The sequence below is a fragment of the Gossypium raimondii genome, chromosome 3, assembly GCF_025698545.1.
Source record: "Gossypium raimondii isolate GPD5lz chromosome 3, ASM2569854v1, whole genome shotgun sequence".
In the NCBI taxonomy this organism is placed as follows: domain Eukaryota; kingdom Viridiplantae; phylum Streptophyta; class Magnoliopsida; order Malvales; family Malvaceae; genus Gossypium; species Gossypium raimondii.
The window spans coordinates 8,923,351-8,936,757 of record NC_068567.1 but is presented as its reverse complement, the minus strand read 5'-3'; the positions used below and the strand labels follow the sequence as shown (position 1 = coordinate 8,936,757).

Here is a 13,407-nt window from a genome sequence, read left to right as displayed (position 1 = left end):
ACATACCTTATCCAACCTGATCGTCGGATTCAAGGTGTGAGATGTCACATTCATTGCTGAAGCTACTACAATTTTCTTACGATAACTAAAAGAAAAATTATACAAGAAATTTAGTTTCAAAACTTAATTCAACATTATTTATTCAAATTCGGGTTATAATCGAGCTTACGAAAGCTTTTATTAAACACTAGTAACAAATTAGGGACTAGAATGTAAAAATTTCTAAATATAGGGCTAAAGTCGCGACGTTGAAGGATGCATGTCATGACACTGAGGGCAGAAGCTTGATGTTGCAACTTCAACAAATGTGAGTTATGACTATGAAGACATGATGTTAACATTTTGACTTCAATAGGGGAATGTCGCGGCATTAAGGAGGACAAGGGTTTGATGTCGCGACCTCGGTAAGGGAGAGTCGCGATTATGGGATCAGATTATTTAATATCTGTCTTTTTCTATACCAGTTTCCAAGCACCTATTTCAAATGGTCTAAATGACCCAAAGATTCAACTTTCTACCTTGTAGGCATTAACACAAATGCCAAATTACCTTCCTTGACATATCAAGCATATATGGACATATTCAATGCTAACACTTCCTACCATTTGAATCAAATAATTTAAAATGGACCTAAAGCCAACTCAAAACCTTAGGTACATGCTATTTGATATAAACATAACAAAATCTATACCAAATTTGCTGAGTCGAGAATTGAGTCTTGGATGTTGTTACACTTTTTGAAACCTAACAATACCTACGCATGAAAATAAACAAAATTGTACGTTGAGCAATAGAGCTCAGTGGTGCTAAAATGAATTAAAGCATTAATCAAATATAGCAAAATGCCAAATACTTCCCAAGACATATTTGCATTTCTTTTCTCATGAACCTAATATCACACTTTGTGCTATTTATGATGCCATATGCCAACATTCAATTCATATACCATATAGTTCAATTTCAATAACAATAAGTATATCACAAGGATCATTTTACTTTCTCGTTTCATTCTCAAATCAATTGATTCGTTCTATATCTGTATCAACCTTTAGGGCTCATTTTAATCGGTTCCCATTATCTTTCACATGCCATCTTTTGTTATTTAAACATTAGTACACAAAATTCACCATTCCCTATTAGCATTTCATATCAAATGTCACTTAACAAGGTATATGATTTATGATCCCCATTAACCAGACATAGACCCAGAACAGATACATGGATCATCCAACCATCACACTAATATATTTGGAACCTAGTACCTCTTCGGTACGTCTGAAGTATAATTTTCTCTCCACATCTCATCGGTATAAACCGAAGTAATGTGTGCTCCACACCTCATCGAAATGTCCGAAGTAAAATATTTGCTCCGCAACTCATCGATATAAATTGAAGTATAGAAACTCGCACACTAATCTTATGACATGTCAACTATGCCCGACTCTTCTTGAGATCGTTAATAGGGTAATCAGTGTTTCAAACATATTTATATGTTTCATATATCAACGTTCAATACATAACCAACTCATTTCATGCTCAAATCATTTCATACCATTATATATCATCATTATGCTTCAATTTCATATACAATCTATATGGCAACCTCACATATCACATACATATCAAGTTTGATGCTTTTACTTATCTTCTACATGTTATATACATATGAGTTCACAACTTCAATTTAACATATTCATACAAAATCATCATATTCATATCATCATTTATACTATCATCACATATTTCATCAATTAACAATTTCAATTAAATATCAAGTCTTAGGTAAACTTACCTTTCATTAGACAAAACACCAATCTCATCTTACTCAATTTAGTACTTTGTTAAACTATGAACTAAAACAAGTCATGAAAGTACAAACCAAAATAGCTACTCATTTATGGCCCTCGCCTTTCTTTTTCTCGAGACGGTGGCACCGCTTTTAGTTATGTACTATAATTTGATTATAAAAATGACATTAGTTTCATACAAATGGATGAAAACACAACAATTCAACATAATTTGCATTTTATTCATTTTATTCCTTATATCCGAATTACTCATATTTTTCGATATTTAGCATCGAATCAAAATCTAATCTTATATCTATTCACTAGGGATCTCATACTCTTAATCCATAGCATAAATTTCTAATAAATTTTATTTTATTCAATTTAGTCTTTAATGTTATAAAATTAATTATAGGGCTTGGTTGAGTTTCTAATCAAATCTATCACTTTTCACTACATTCTAACTTAGTCCTAACATAACTCAAGCTTACTAACCAACAATCTCATCACATTCAAGATTAATTTCATCAGTTATACATTAATAGTAACTTGATATATAATTAATAATTTGAAAATCTAAGACTTGTGTCTTTTAAATCAAGATTAAAAGACCATGAATTCATAAAATGTACAAAGAAAAGCATGGATACCTTGTATATTTTAAAATCAAAATTGAAAGATGGAAACAAAGTTTATGTCTTCCTTCATTAGCTTGGATGGTGCAAATAAATGAAAAGATGGATAGTTTTCATCTTTCTCTACTCACATATATTATATAATTAGATTAAGGAATGTAATTAAGCTTAATTAACTTTACTTTTAACCATTAACCATGTTTAATCTAATGATTAATTTTTCTTAACTAAAATCGAATGAATGACCATCACTTTGCACTATCCAAATTAACTTAATGGTTAAATAACCATTAAGTCCCTTGGCTAGTTTCTATTCAAGTCCCCAAGTATTTTCTAAACTAAAAAATTCAACAGTGATTGAACTTTTTACAATTTAGTCCATGTACTTTAATTAACGATTTTCTTAATTAAGTTACTTGACTGTTTACTAATATATTTTCATACTAACTTCAAAAATTCTTCTATTTTAATCTCACAGACTCGATTTATGGTATTGGATTTCGAAATCGCACCTTCTAACACTAGCTAAAATCGGGTTGTTATAATTCATGTACTACCCACTTTGCCCATTGTAAACTCGAATGAACAAGAAGGATATATGAAATGTAATCATGAAGTACATAAACATGTAAGTTCTAGATTTTCATGACACTAGAAGTGTTAAAGCGAGAGCAGCGAAGTGCTAAATTTGCAAGCACACTAAGGGAATTCCTAATGGCATGCCATCTATATCACACAAGTTCAAGACTTGTCTACATAAGCTTTGACATTAGTATAAACTCAATTTACATATCAATTACAATCAGATTTTCACAATTTCATATTCATACAACAATTTTCAACATTTTACAATTTAGTTCTTTACTCTACACATATAATCACACCAACAATAATTGCATCTATTTATCGCTTTCTTGAATTTAACACTTATTATTATGTTATATATATATATATTAAAACCTTAACATTAGCATTTTAATAATACATTACTCATAAAAATTTCAGATAAGAAAGAAGCTGTAAAGTACTTACAAATTTAATCTAGACTATACTTTCTTTTAAGTTTTGTCTACTTGTTTCTCCTTGTCGCCACTCCTTCCATCTTGTTCATTGTGTTTCTCTTCATTCCATATCAATTTCATAAAATATGAGAAATCATTATACTTGATTCATAACATTTTCATGCTCAAATAATTGAAATAAACATGATACTATTACTAAATCATGAAAATCTTATCTTAGATCTTTACTTTCTCACATTATCTATATTTTCTCTCTCCTCAAGCATAAACACTTCACTTCTGACTTGAAATCTATGCTTTCTAGCTTGTGGGTAATTTAGTTTAACTAAATTTCTCCATGAAAATTTGGTGATTTTTAGCTTGGAAGGGCCTTTAATGATGATGGAGGATGAAATTGTAAAAGAAAGAAAACTTTTCTTTCTTTCTATGGTGGTGATGTGAAAGGAAGAAGAAGATGGAGAACTTTCTCCATACTTCTTCTAGAATATCTCTAATATAATAATAAAATTAAACAAATTAATATTATATGTTATGATGATAATAATAATATAAAATAAAATATTTTAACTTAATAACAAAAAATCTTTCCATCATACTTATCCACTTACTCTTGGTAATAATTCTCTCCATGTCCTTACACATTTCACCACTAATTCAATTTAATCCTTTTTATACCGTAAATTTCTCACTTTCACCCTTACACTTTGCAAAATCTTACGATTTAATTTATACCTCGGATTAATATCTCTCAATATACCAATCTTTTGAATTTTCACAATTCTCCTACTACGTTCTGTACTAAAACTAATAAATCACATTTTATTTATTCTGAAAAATTTGTCTCATAATTGCTCAAAATAACATTGTTACGACCAAGGAAATTTTAAGGACGTTACAGATAGAGGACCTAGAGAAACAATTAGCAAATAAGCATAAATTAAACATGAATATCATTGCTACTACTTTGGAGGTGAATTATGTGGTGCCTTACATTCAGAAGGGTGCCATTTTGACAATTTAAGTTGTATAGGGTCCACTTGATCTTGTTGGCATAGAGATTGGTGCTTGTAAGGGAATTGAAGTAGACTTTGACTTTATGATTTCCTTTGGTGAGGCATGGGAGAGGTTTAGAGAACATGTTCACAATAAAATGATTGTCCCACGACCACCCCTAGATTGAATCATGAGAAGCTTCTAAAGCTGTTGAAAAGGGGGACGATGTAAAGCCCCCATCAAACCCTTAAGCAAGGCTCTCATAGCTAGAGGATTGATGAATTCATTAGTGATTATAGTGACCCCATGATCAAACCCCATTGGTCCTCTGTGTCTAACAACTAGTTTTTTCTACACTTTCAAAACATTTGCTTTTACACTTTCAAAAGCTATTTCCATTCCCAACGATCATAAACAATCAAAAACTCATTCATTAGTATAAATACACCTAAACAACACTTCAAGAAGTATGAACCTCATATACAAGCAATAAATAAAGTGAGAATACAATTGTGATTTAATTCTTTACCTTCTTTGTTGTACATAAACATCAATGCTTTATTGTATATCTTTGTACAAGTCTTGTTCTATATTCTAGAGAGCTTAAATTTTGTAAACGCTATACTGCAAAAAGATTTTCTTTGTTTATACTTTAAAACATTTTGTAAAAGAAGAGATTTTAGTTTAACTTTGAAAGCTAGAATGGTTCTATTTTAACCATTGTAAAAGAGAGAATGAGAGGTTTCTATCTAAACTTAAGAAAAAAGAGAGGAATGTAAATGTTGTACATTGTCATTGAAAGCTAGCAATTCACGTTAGTGAATTGGAAAATTTCCTTGGTAAGTAAGGTTAAGGCTAAGGTTAAGCTAGAAGAAGTAGGTAATTGAAACCAAATTTGTATAAATTGTTTGTGTTTAATTTTTCTATCCCTTTCACTCCTTTAGGAAAAGTTTTTTAAATACCAATTCACCTCCTAATAGTAAAATACGCTTTAATAAGACTTTTCAATATTACATTCCACCAAAAATGTTACTTTTATAACAAGTTTACCATTTTTTATCATTTTGGTTAATTTTTCCTTTAAACCATAACATATATCATGTTTTAGTAAAAGATGTATTGCTCTTTTCATGGCACTTCAATTAAAAGAAAAGCTCTAACTATTTATTTCTCCTCCTTGATTTTAATTCTTTTTTAGAAATGAGATATGTAAGTATTTTAGGAGAGAAATGCATTAACTTATTAGTAAAATAAAATTTGATGACTTCAACCTTTGCTTAGTAAAAAAAAGAAGCAAATGAAATAAAAATGATTTAGTAAAATATGCTTTTACGTAATCTCATATGTTGTCAACTAATCAACAAAAATTTACATTCTAGCCAAACGAATCCAATAAGGCACTATAACATACTCAGTAATGTGCTAAGTAATTTTACCTTCCATTAACAAAACACTTGCTATTGGTAATATCATATTAGGGTAAACTACATTAGTAGCACCTAACTATATTTTTTTTTGTCACCCAACTATGAAAAGATACAAAATGGCCACCAAACTTGGTCGACCAACTATGAAAAGTTACAAAATGATCACCCAATTATTCAATTTTGTCTTTTTTGGTTACTAGATGGCTAACATAAAAATGGGAACACCTAAAAGTCTAAGATAGTTGGGTGACCAAAAAAGACAAAATCGAATAGTTGTGTAACTATTTTGTAACTTCTCATAGTTGGTGACCAAAAAAGAAAAAAAAACATAGTTGGGTGATTATAAATGTAGTTTACCTGTCATATTAATGATTTGATGTCATCTTTTTCCATCCAAATATGATAATGTCTCAAAATAAATTTTTTATCCAACTATGAAGATATGATACTTGAATGTAAAAAACCCCAAGAAATTTTACATTTTGTTGATACAATGAATCAGCAAGGAAAGGATAAGGAAGAGAAGGTGGGTGGTGACTATGAAGTTGGTTCACGTGTGATAGGAGGAGAGTCAGAAGAGAAAACTTAAGGGGGAGGAGGAGGAGGAGAAAGGCAAAAGGAGAAAGAAAGGCTGAAGAACACTAATTTATCAAGTGGGATGCTTAGGGAAGAAGAAAGATCTTTTATATCTCGAGTTTTGAGGCATAATAGGGAGGTCCCATTGTCATGTAGTGCCGTATCATTGACAATATGAGTGGTAGGCTACTCATGTGATCAGCTAGGTGGCAAGTCCGTTATGTGTCAATTTTGGTAAATCGTTGTGCTGTATGGTCCTACTATAACTTCTCATTTCCCTTTAATGAAGTTGTATGAAGTCATTATACATTGGTGGTCTCTTAATGGTCCCCATGGGGAATCCAACAACGGGTGACCTCCTTATAGGTGGCAAGAAGTATGCGCGTGATTGGTTATTGGTCACCACTAAAGATACAAGGTGGAGGATCGTCCATGGGTGCTTGCAACGTCATTTCTCATATTGCCATGTGTCTAAGCTAAGTAAAGGCATAACACATTCCATGAAGTAAACACACAACATATATTTTACAAGGATAATTTTTTTGAAAATCAATTTAAATGCATTTATATGAAAAAACAATGCACTCAATTTCACTTTATTTTAAAGTTATCATTATATATGTAGTTCGAAAAATTACAAATTAGGGTATGATTTAAAACTTCAATTTAGAATAGGGGTGGGCCGGGGAGGGAAGAGAAGGGGGGATTAGGGCGAAAAGAGGAAAGTGGAAAAGAGGAAAGAGGATAGGGCAAAAATAAAAACATGCGAACAAACACTCTCTCAACCTCTCTCTGATTCCCTCTCTTCTCTTCTCCTCTTCGATTCTTTCCTTTCCTTTCCCTCCACTTTCTCTCCAATTTTCCTTTCTCTTTCCCTCTCTTTCTCAGGCAAGTTCTCTCTCTTTCTCTCTGATCTCACTGTGCTTTTTTCCTTTTAACTAAAATATAACGGTCTCTTTTGTTTCCAGAACCGAACATTCAATACTAATAAATCTAGATTTTTGCATTTTACTTTCTCTCCTCTTCAGATTCGAACTTAAAACTTAAAAGCCTCCGTCTTTTTTTATTTTAAAATTTTCTTTTCCCTTTCTTCTGATTTCTTAGCAATCCAACAGAGTTTCTGTTATTTTTTTATGCTTTTTACTTTCACAATCTTTCTGGTATTTAGAAACAAAAAACACATTGATTTATTGGTTTTTTTCTAATTATTTCGCATTTAATACGTATGATTTGACTGTTAGATGCTTAATTTTAGTGAGAAATTTGTGTATTTTCTTTTGCTTGTACTTTGGATAGAAATGCATTGTTTTATTAATTTTTTGATAGGAAAGTTGATGAATAAAAGATAATTGATAGTGTTTTGAGTTTGTTACAGGTCCTTGCAAATGGCGGAAGCTTCTAAAGTCATTCATGTTCGCAACGTTGGCCATGAAATTTCTGAAGTAAAGCCTCTTTTCCTTTTACAGTTTACTCGTTCCCTTTACTGCTAACTTCTACTGAGTAATCACAATGTTGTCTTTTTGACTGATCATGATTATTTTTGGAGTGTATGCTTTCAATAAGGCAAACGAGTAATACTTTATTTTGAACTAAATGTAAAAAGGTTAAAAATTATTGTGCACTTATGAATTTCTGTAGAGAATTACGATTTTAAGTGTTACATAGATTCGGCACTTCCAGCCAAGTCTACCATCTTGACAAAACATGACAATATGTTCATGATATGTGTCGGACGATCTGGTTGCAGTATCGATTTGCCTTATTTTCCTCAAGCAAATCAAACTTGGATAATAGAAATAAACTGACTGGAAAGGGCTAAGATTTGTGGCTTGAAGATGGAAAGAAATCATTGGTCTTATTGACATAAGGGTAAATATAGAAAGATTATTTATATAATAAATTATATTTTCAGTTACGTTTTCATAAGATGTATCTATAAACTTGTATCTTGCTTTTGGTCACCTTTTAGTGACTTTGTTAGCCTAAAAGGTTGAGCAAATAACGAATTAGACCCTTAGACATTCCCATACTGGATGCCTATACTTGAGTCCATGTAAAATAGGCTGCAATGAAAATGCATAGGTTTTTATTAAGTGTAATTGCACTGCATATTCTTCAATGATTTACATATACATCTGACATATCTCCTTTTGTTTGTTTCAGAATGATTTGCTTCAACTTTTCCAGCCATTTGGAGTGATAACAAAGCTTGTAATGCTCCGTGCAAAGAATCAGGTTTTTAGTTTGCTCGTGATAGATTTAGCTGTTTGAACTTGAAACTTTACCTGTACCTATGATGAATATATTTATCGTTTAGGCTCTTCTCCAAATGCAAGATATTCCTTCAGCCATCAATGCAATGCAGTTCTACACTAATGTTCAACCAACTATCAGGTATAAAAGTATTTTATTTGCTTTTTCTTGGGTTCCTTGTTTCCAAATCTTTTGCATGAGTTTGTAATGGTCCAGGGGGAGGAATGTGTATGTTCAATTCTCATCACATCAAGAACTGACAACCATGGATCAGAATGCTCAAGGACGAGGTGATGAGGTTAGTAGATTAGCATCTTATCATATTGTGGATGCGAAACATACTTACCATATGGAGAAAAATGTTTCAAATGAAGCCATTTGTGTGGGACCAATTGTATTTGTAGCTTTTGGAGTAGCAAAGAACATGTAATGTTTTTTCTTTTCTAATTAATTGTCAGTTATTGTCTTTGATATATCTTTATCTTTGATAACAAGGATCATTCAGTAATGTTGATTTGAAGTTTCCATAATAAACCAAGCTTATTGGGATAACTGTTGCACCATATTTAAAATACAGAGAGTACCTATGGTGCAGTAAAATGACTATGGGGAATATTTTAACTTGAACAAAATCTATTGTAGATTGATTTTCTAAAGTTGAGTATGTATAAAATGTGGCCTTCTGAAATTCAAAACAGTCTTGAAATATGCTGCTGGGAAGTAAATTGATTGCTGTGGAAAAAATACTTTATTCTAGATTATTGAAAGATTGATTATTTTCATAATATACAAGGTGGAGCTTTTTGTTATGAACCGAGTGACTTGGGAAAAGGAGCTATGTTAGTTAAATTCCTACTGGTATCGTTAGTGGTCGTGTACGCTGGGATGAGGCCAAATTTTTTTTTTTTGGGTTGGGGGGGGGGTTCCCTCCCCCTCTCTACACCCCTGCATGTATGGGGTAGTAGCTTTTTGATCACTAGGATGCCTTTATAAAGTTCATTTTGTGCCATATGTGTTGGTAATTCTGCTGTCATGTTGGTAATATGCAATCTGTTAGTGTTTTGATTTCTGTCGGACATTTTCTTTGCTAAGTGCTATATATCTCACCTTTTTGTGGTCGATTCAACAAGATTTCTTATTTGTTTGGATTTTCTTCTTCTTTTTGGATTTTAGGCCTTTAATTTCAAAGTGCAACTAGCATTTCAACCATTTTAGTTAAAGTTACTTTGGGCATTACTCAATTGTAGATTATTGAGTAATATCTTGTTTTTTTTAATTTTTAGCTACAAAAAGATCATGGTCAATCCTTTGTCCTGTTAGCTCTATGCATTATACTATCCAACTATAGGGTGAATAATATCTACGTAATAAACGTCTTTGTTGCACAAGTAACCTCAAGTTCATACATATGAAGTAACTAGAACAAATCTATTTTGGCTTTCCTTTCCTCCTCTCTGAGTTTCCTAGGTTTTTATAGTCCTTCCAATTTCAGTGTTTTAAAGGCCTTTTTACTGCATATTCAGGGTTTGTTTCTTTATTCATTTAATCTTCTCTTTATCTGTGCTTCTTTATTATTCTCTTCTCATCTCTTCTCTATCTATGCTTCTCCATTTATATTCCTCTCTCTTCTGTCTCTTTGCGGTTCTGCTATTGGGCACACTTTGGATGCACAGCCGAATCGAATCCTCCTGGTCACAATCCATCATATGCTTTATCCTATTACTGTGGAAGTGCTACACCAGGTTTTCTCACCTCATGGATTTGTGGAGAAGATCGTCACATTTCAGAAGTCGGCTGGTCAGCTTCAAATTTTCTTTCTCTCTCTCCTGAACTCTTATACAATATATTAAGCTGCCTACTGAACTCTTGCACAATATATTTATGTTGTTACCAGCTTACTAGGAAATAATTTCAAAGCTATGAAGTGTCTACAGTTTGCAGTTGTTTTTGTGAATATGCTTACCATACATTTTAGATACATGGTCATGAAAGAACTACTTTGAATAAACTTTGTGTTCTTTTTTATTTTGTCTTTCCTCTCTTCCTCATCCTATTCTTGCAAATCTTTTAGGCTTTCAAGCCCTGATCCAGTATCAAGGACGCCAGAATGCTATCTCAGCTAGAACTTCTCTTCAGGTATTTTTACTTGTATAGATCTGTTATTTATTTTTCTATGTAAGCTCTTTTAATTTTAATTAGTGGTTTGCTTTCGTGGGAAATTTAATTTCTTGATGTTTTGCAGGGCCGTAATATTTATGATGGCTGCTGCCAGCTTGATATACAGTTTTCAAAGTAGGTTTATTCATCCAGTTCCAGTCATACCATTATTTGTGTCTACGGCATGTGGGCGTGGAAGTTCATTTGTTTTGTTTGATTATGCTTTATTTTTCTCCTGTCTGATAGATTATACTTCTTAAAAAGCCATTGTTATTATTAAGTTGCTATTGATTTTCTTATTTCAGCCTTGATGAATTACAAGTCCATTATAATAATGAGCGATCAAGGTATGTTAGTAACCACTTGCTTCTCTTTTATATCTTGTCGACATTTTCGTTTTGGTGCTACTTACATTGTATCCTCTCTCTCTCTCTTGCCAAGGGATTTCACAAACCCAAATCTCCCAACAGAACAGAAGGGCAGATCATCACAGGTATAATCAATTTTTGCAATTTCCTTCTAACATGAGATTTCTAGAAATATATGTGCATCTCCACAACTGTTTTTGCAGCTATTTCCTTCTTGATTTTAATTTGCATATATTTTTAAATGCAGCATCCTGGGTATGGTGATGCAGGAGGTATGTATGCCCGAGGCTCTTGTAGCTAGGGCAGGTGCTTAATTTGGTACATGTACATAATTTCTTTATTGTTGCTCATTATTTGATTTTTCCTTGTTAACTAATAAATGTTGGTTTTCTTCTGTTTCAGTTGGATTCCCACAGGTGGGTATTGCTCAGTTCATGGTCTGAATATAAATGAGACAGTTCTTTCTGATCTTGGGGGTATTATCATCCTTTATGTTATTCAGCCACAACAGTCAAGAGTGTCTGCAAGCTAACCTCTTTGTTTCTCAAGTTCTTTGTTTCTGTAGGAGTGATTAAACAGACTTCTTTTTTCCCTGCATAGCAAATGCTACTCAGCACCCATATACTTTTTGTAGCTTCGTTTTGTGGCAAACTATTAGAGCATGCATTCTATTCTAGTCTTGCCAATAGAAAGGCATTTGATCAAACTTGGATTGTGGATATTATTTGGGCTCATATCACACACATCTATGTTTCCATTTGGTATGGGGTGTTACTAGATTCTTTAACTGGGTCAAGTTTGTTGTGAAGTGTGAATTGATTTTGCTGAAGGTCTTTATTTTATCTGTTAAATACTACCACATTTAATGATTGCATTTCCCTCTTCTCCATGAAATATAGATGGCTAATGCAGCTGCAATTGCAGCAGCTTTTGGAGGAGGTTTGCCTCCAGGAATAAGTGGGACAAATGATAGGTGCACAGTGCTCGTTTCCAATCTAAATCCTGATGTAAGCTACTTGCTATCTTTTTTTTTTTGGTTGAATTCTCGACTCTTCCTATCATCAAGCTTGACAATTAATATCTTTTTTCAGAGAATAGATGAGGATAAGCTATTCAACTTGTTCTCACTCTATGGAAACATTGTGAGAATTAAACTTCTACGTAATAAACCAGATCATGCTCTTGTTCAAATGGGTGATGGCTTCCAGGCTGAACTGGCAGTACATTTTCTCAAGGTTTGGCTTTTGAATCTCTTGAAATGTTGTTCTTGGATGTTTTGTTCTCTTAAAGAAATACTATTAAGCGGTTGGTTTTAGGTTGAACACTTACTGGGTACTAACACACTTGAAAAATCAGGGGGCCATGCTATTTGGGAAGCGACTGGAGGTCAATTTTTCAAAACATCCAAATATAACACAGGGAACTGATACCCATGAATATGTGAACTCAAATCTCAACCGCTTTAATCGCAATGCTGCGAAGAACTACCGTTACTGCTGCTCCCCTACAAAGATGGTTCATCTTTCTACTTTACCTCAGGATGTCACTGAAGAGGAAATTGTGAACCACTTGGCGGAACATGGCACCATCGTTAATACCAAGCTCTTTGAAATGAATGGAAAGAAGCAAGCCCTTGTTATGTTTGAAACCGAGGAGCAAGCTACGGAAGCCCTTGTTTCCAAGCACGCAACCTCACTTGGTGGGTCAATAATTCGAATTTCATTCTCTCAGTTGCAGACAATAAGAGAGAACTCACAGTAATAGTTTGTCGGTAAGGAACTGCGATGATACTGGCATTAAGAATTCATTATCACCCAGGATATTTTATATCGGGTTGTAGGTTCATCTTTTTATTTCTTGTTTCGTTTAACGTTAAGTCTAATTACTTTTATGGTGCTGGATACTTTGTTTTATTTTCCGGTCTTCATATGACTAGTTCATGTAAGGTATGCCACTTAATCTCTCTAGGGTCTGAAAATTTCTGGGTAGATTTTTTATTATGCGGATAATGGTCAGTTTTGAGGAAATAGGGAGAGAAACATTAGCTGAAATTGCATGATCTTTGTATCATTGTGTTGTATATTTCTTGTAAGCCAGGCCAACTGGTCCATTCCTGTTTGTATCCGTATGCCATAGCAGGACGCGTTTTCGCACAGTCATTAAGATAATTTATTCTTCGAGTTTGTTTC

General features: G+C 32.9%; 1 protein-coding gene across 1 annotated transcript; it reads left to right on the top strand.

Annotated features, from left to right (window-relative positions):
• Positions 1-7,144: 7,144 nt before the first annotated feature.
• On the top strand, positions 7,145-13,407 carry LOC105797028 (polypyrimidine tract-binding protein homolog 3). The gene is made up of 15 exons (XM_012626951.2): positions 7,145-7,328; positions 7,816-7,882; positions 8,604-8,675; positions 8,758-8,834; positions 8,910-8,991; positions 10,367-10,490; positions 10,765-10,829; positions 10,936-10,985; positions 11,156-11,197; positions 11,292-11,343; positions 11,466-11,490; positions 11,621-11,634; positions 12,118-12,225; positions 12,310-12,453; positions 12,575-13,407. The coding sequence occupies exons 2-15, from the start codon at positions 7,826-7,828 to the stop codon at positions 12,977-12,979; spliced, it is 1,317 nt and encodes a 438-aa protein (XP_012482405.1). The 5' UTR covers positions 7,145-7,328; positions 7,816-7,825; the 3' UTR covers positions 12,980-13,407.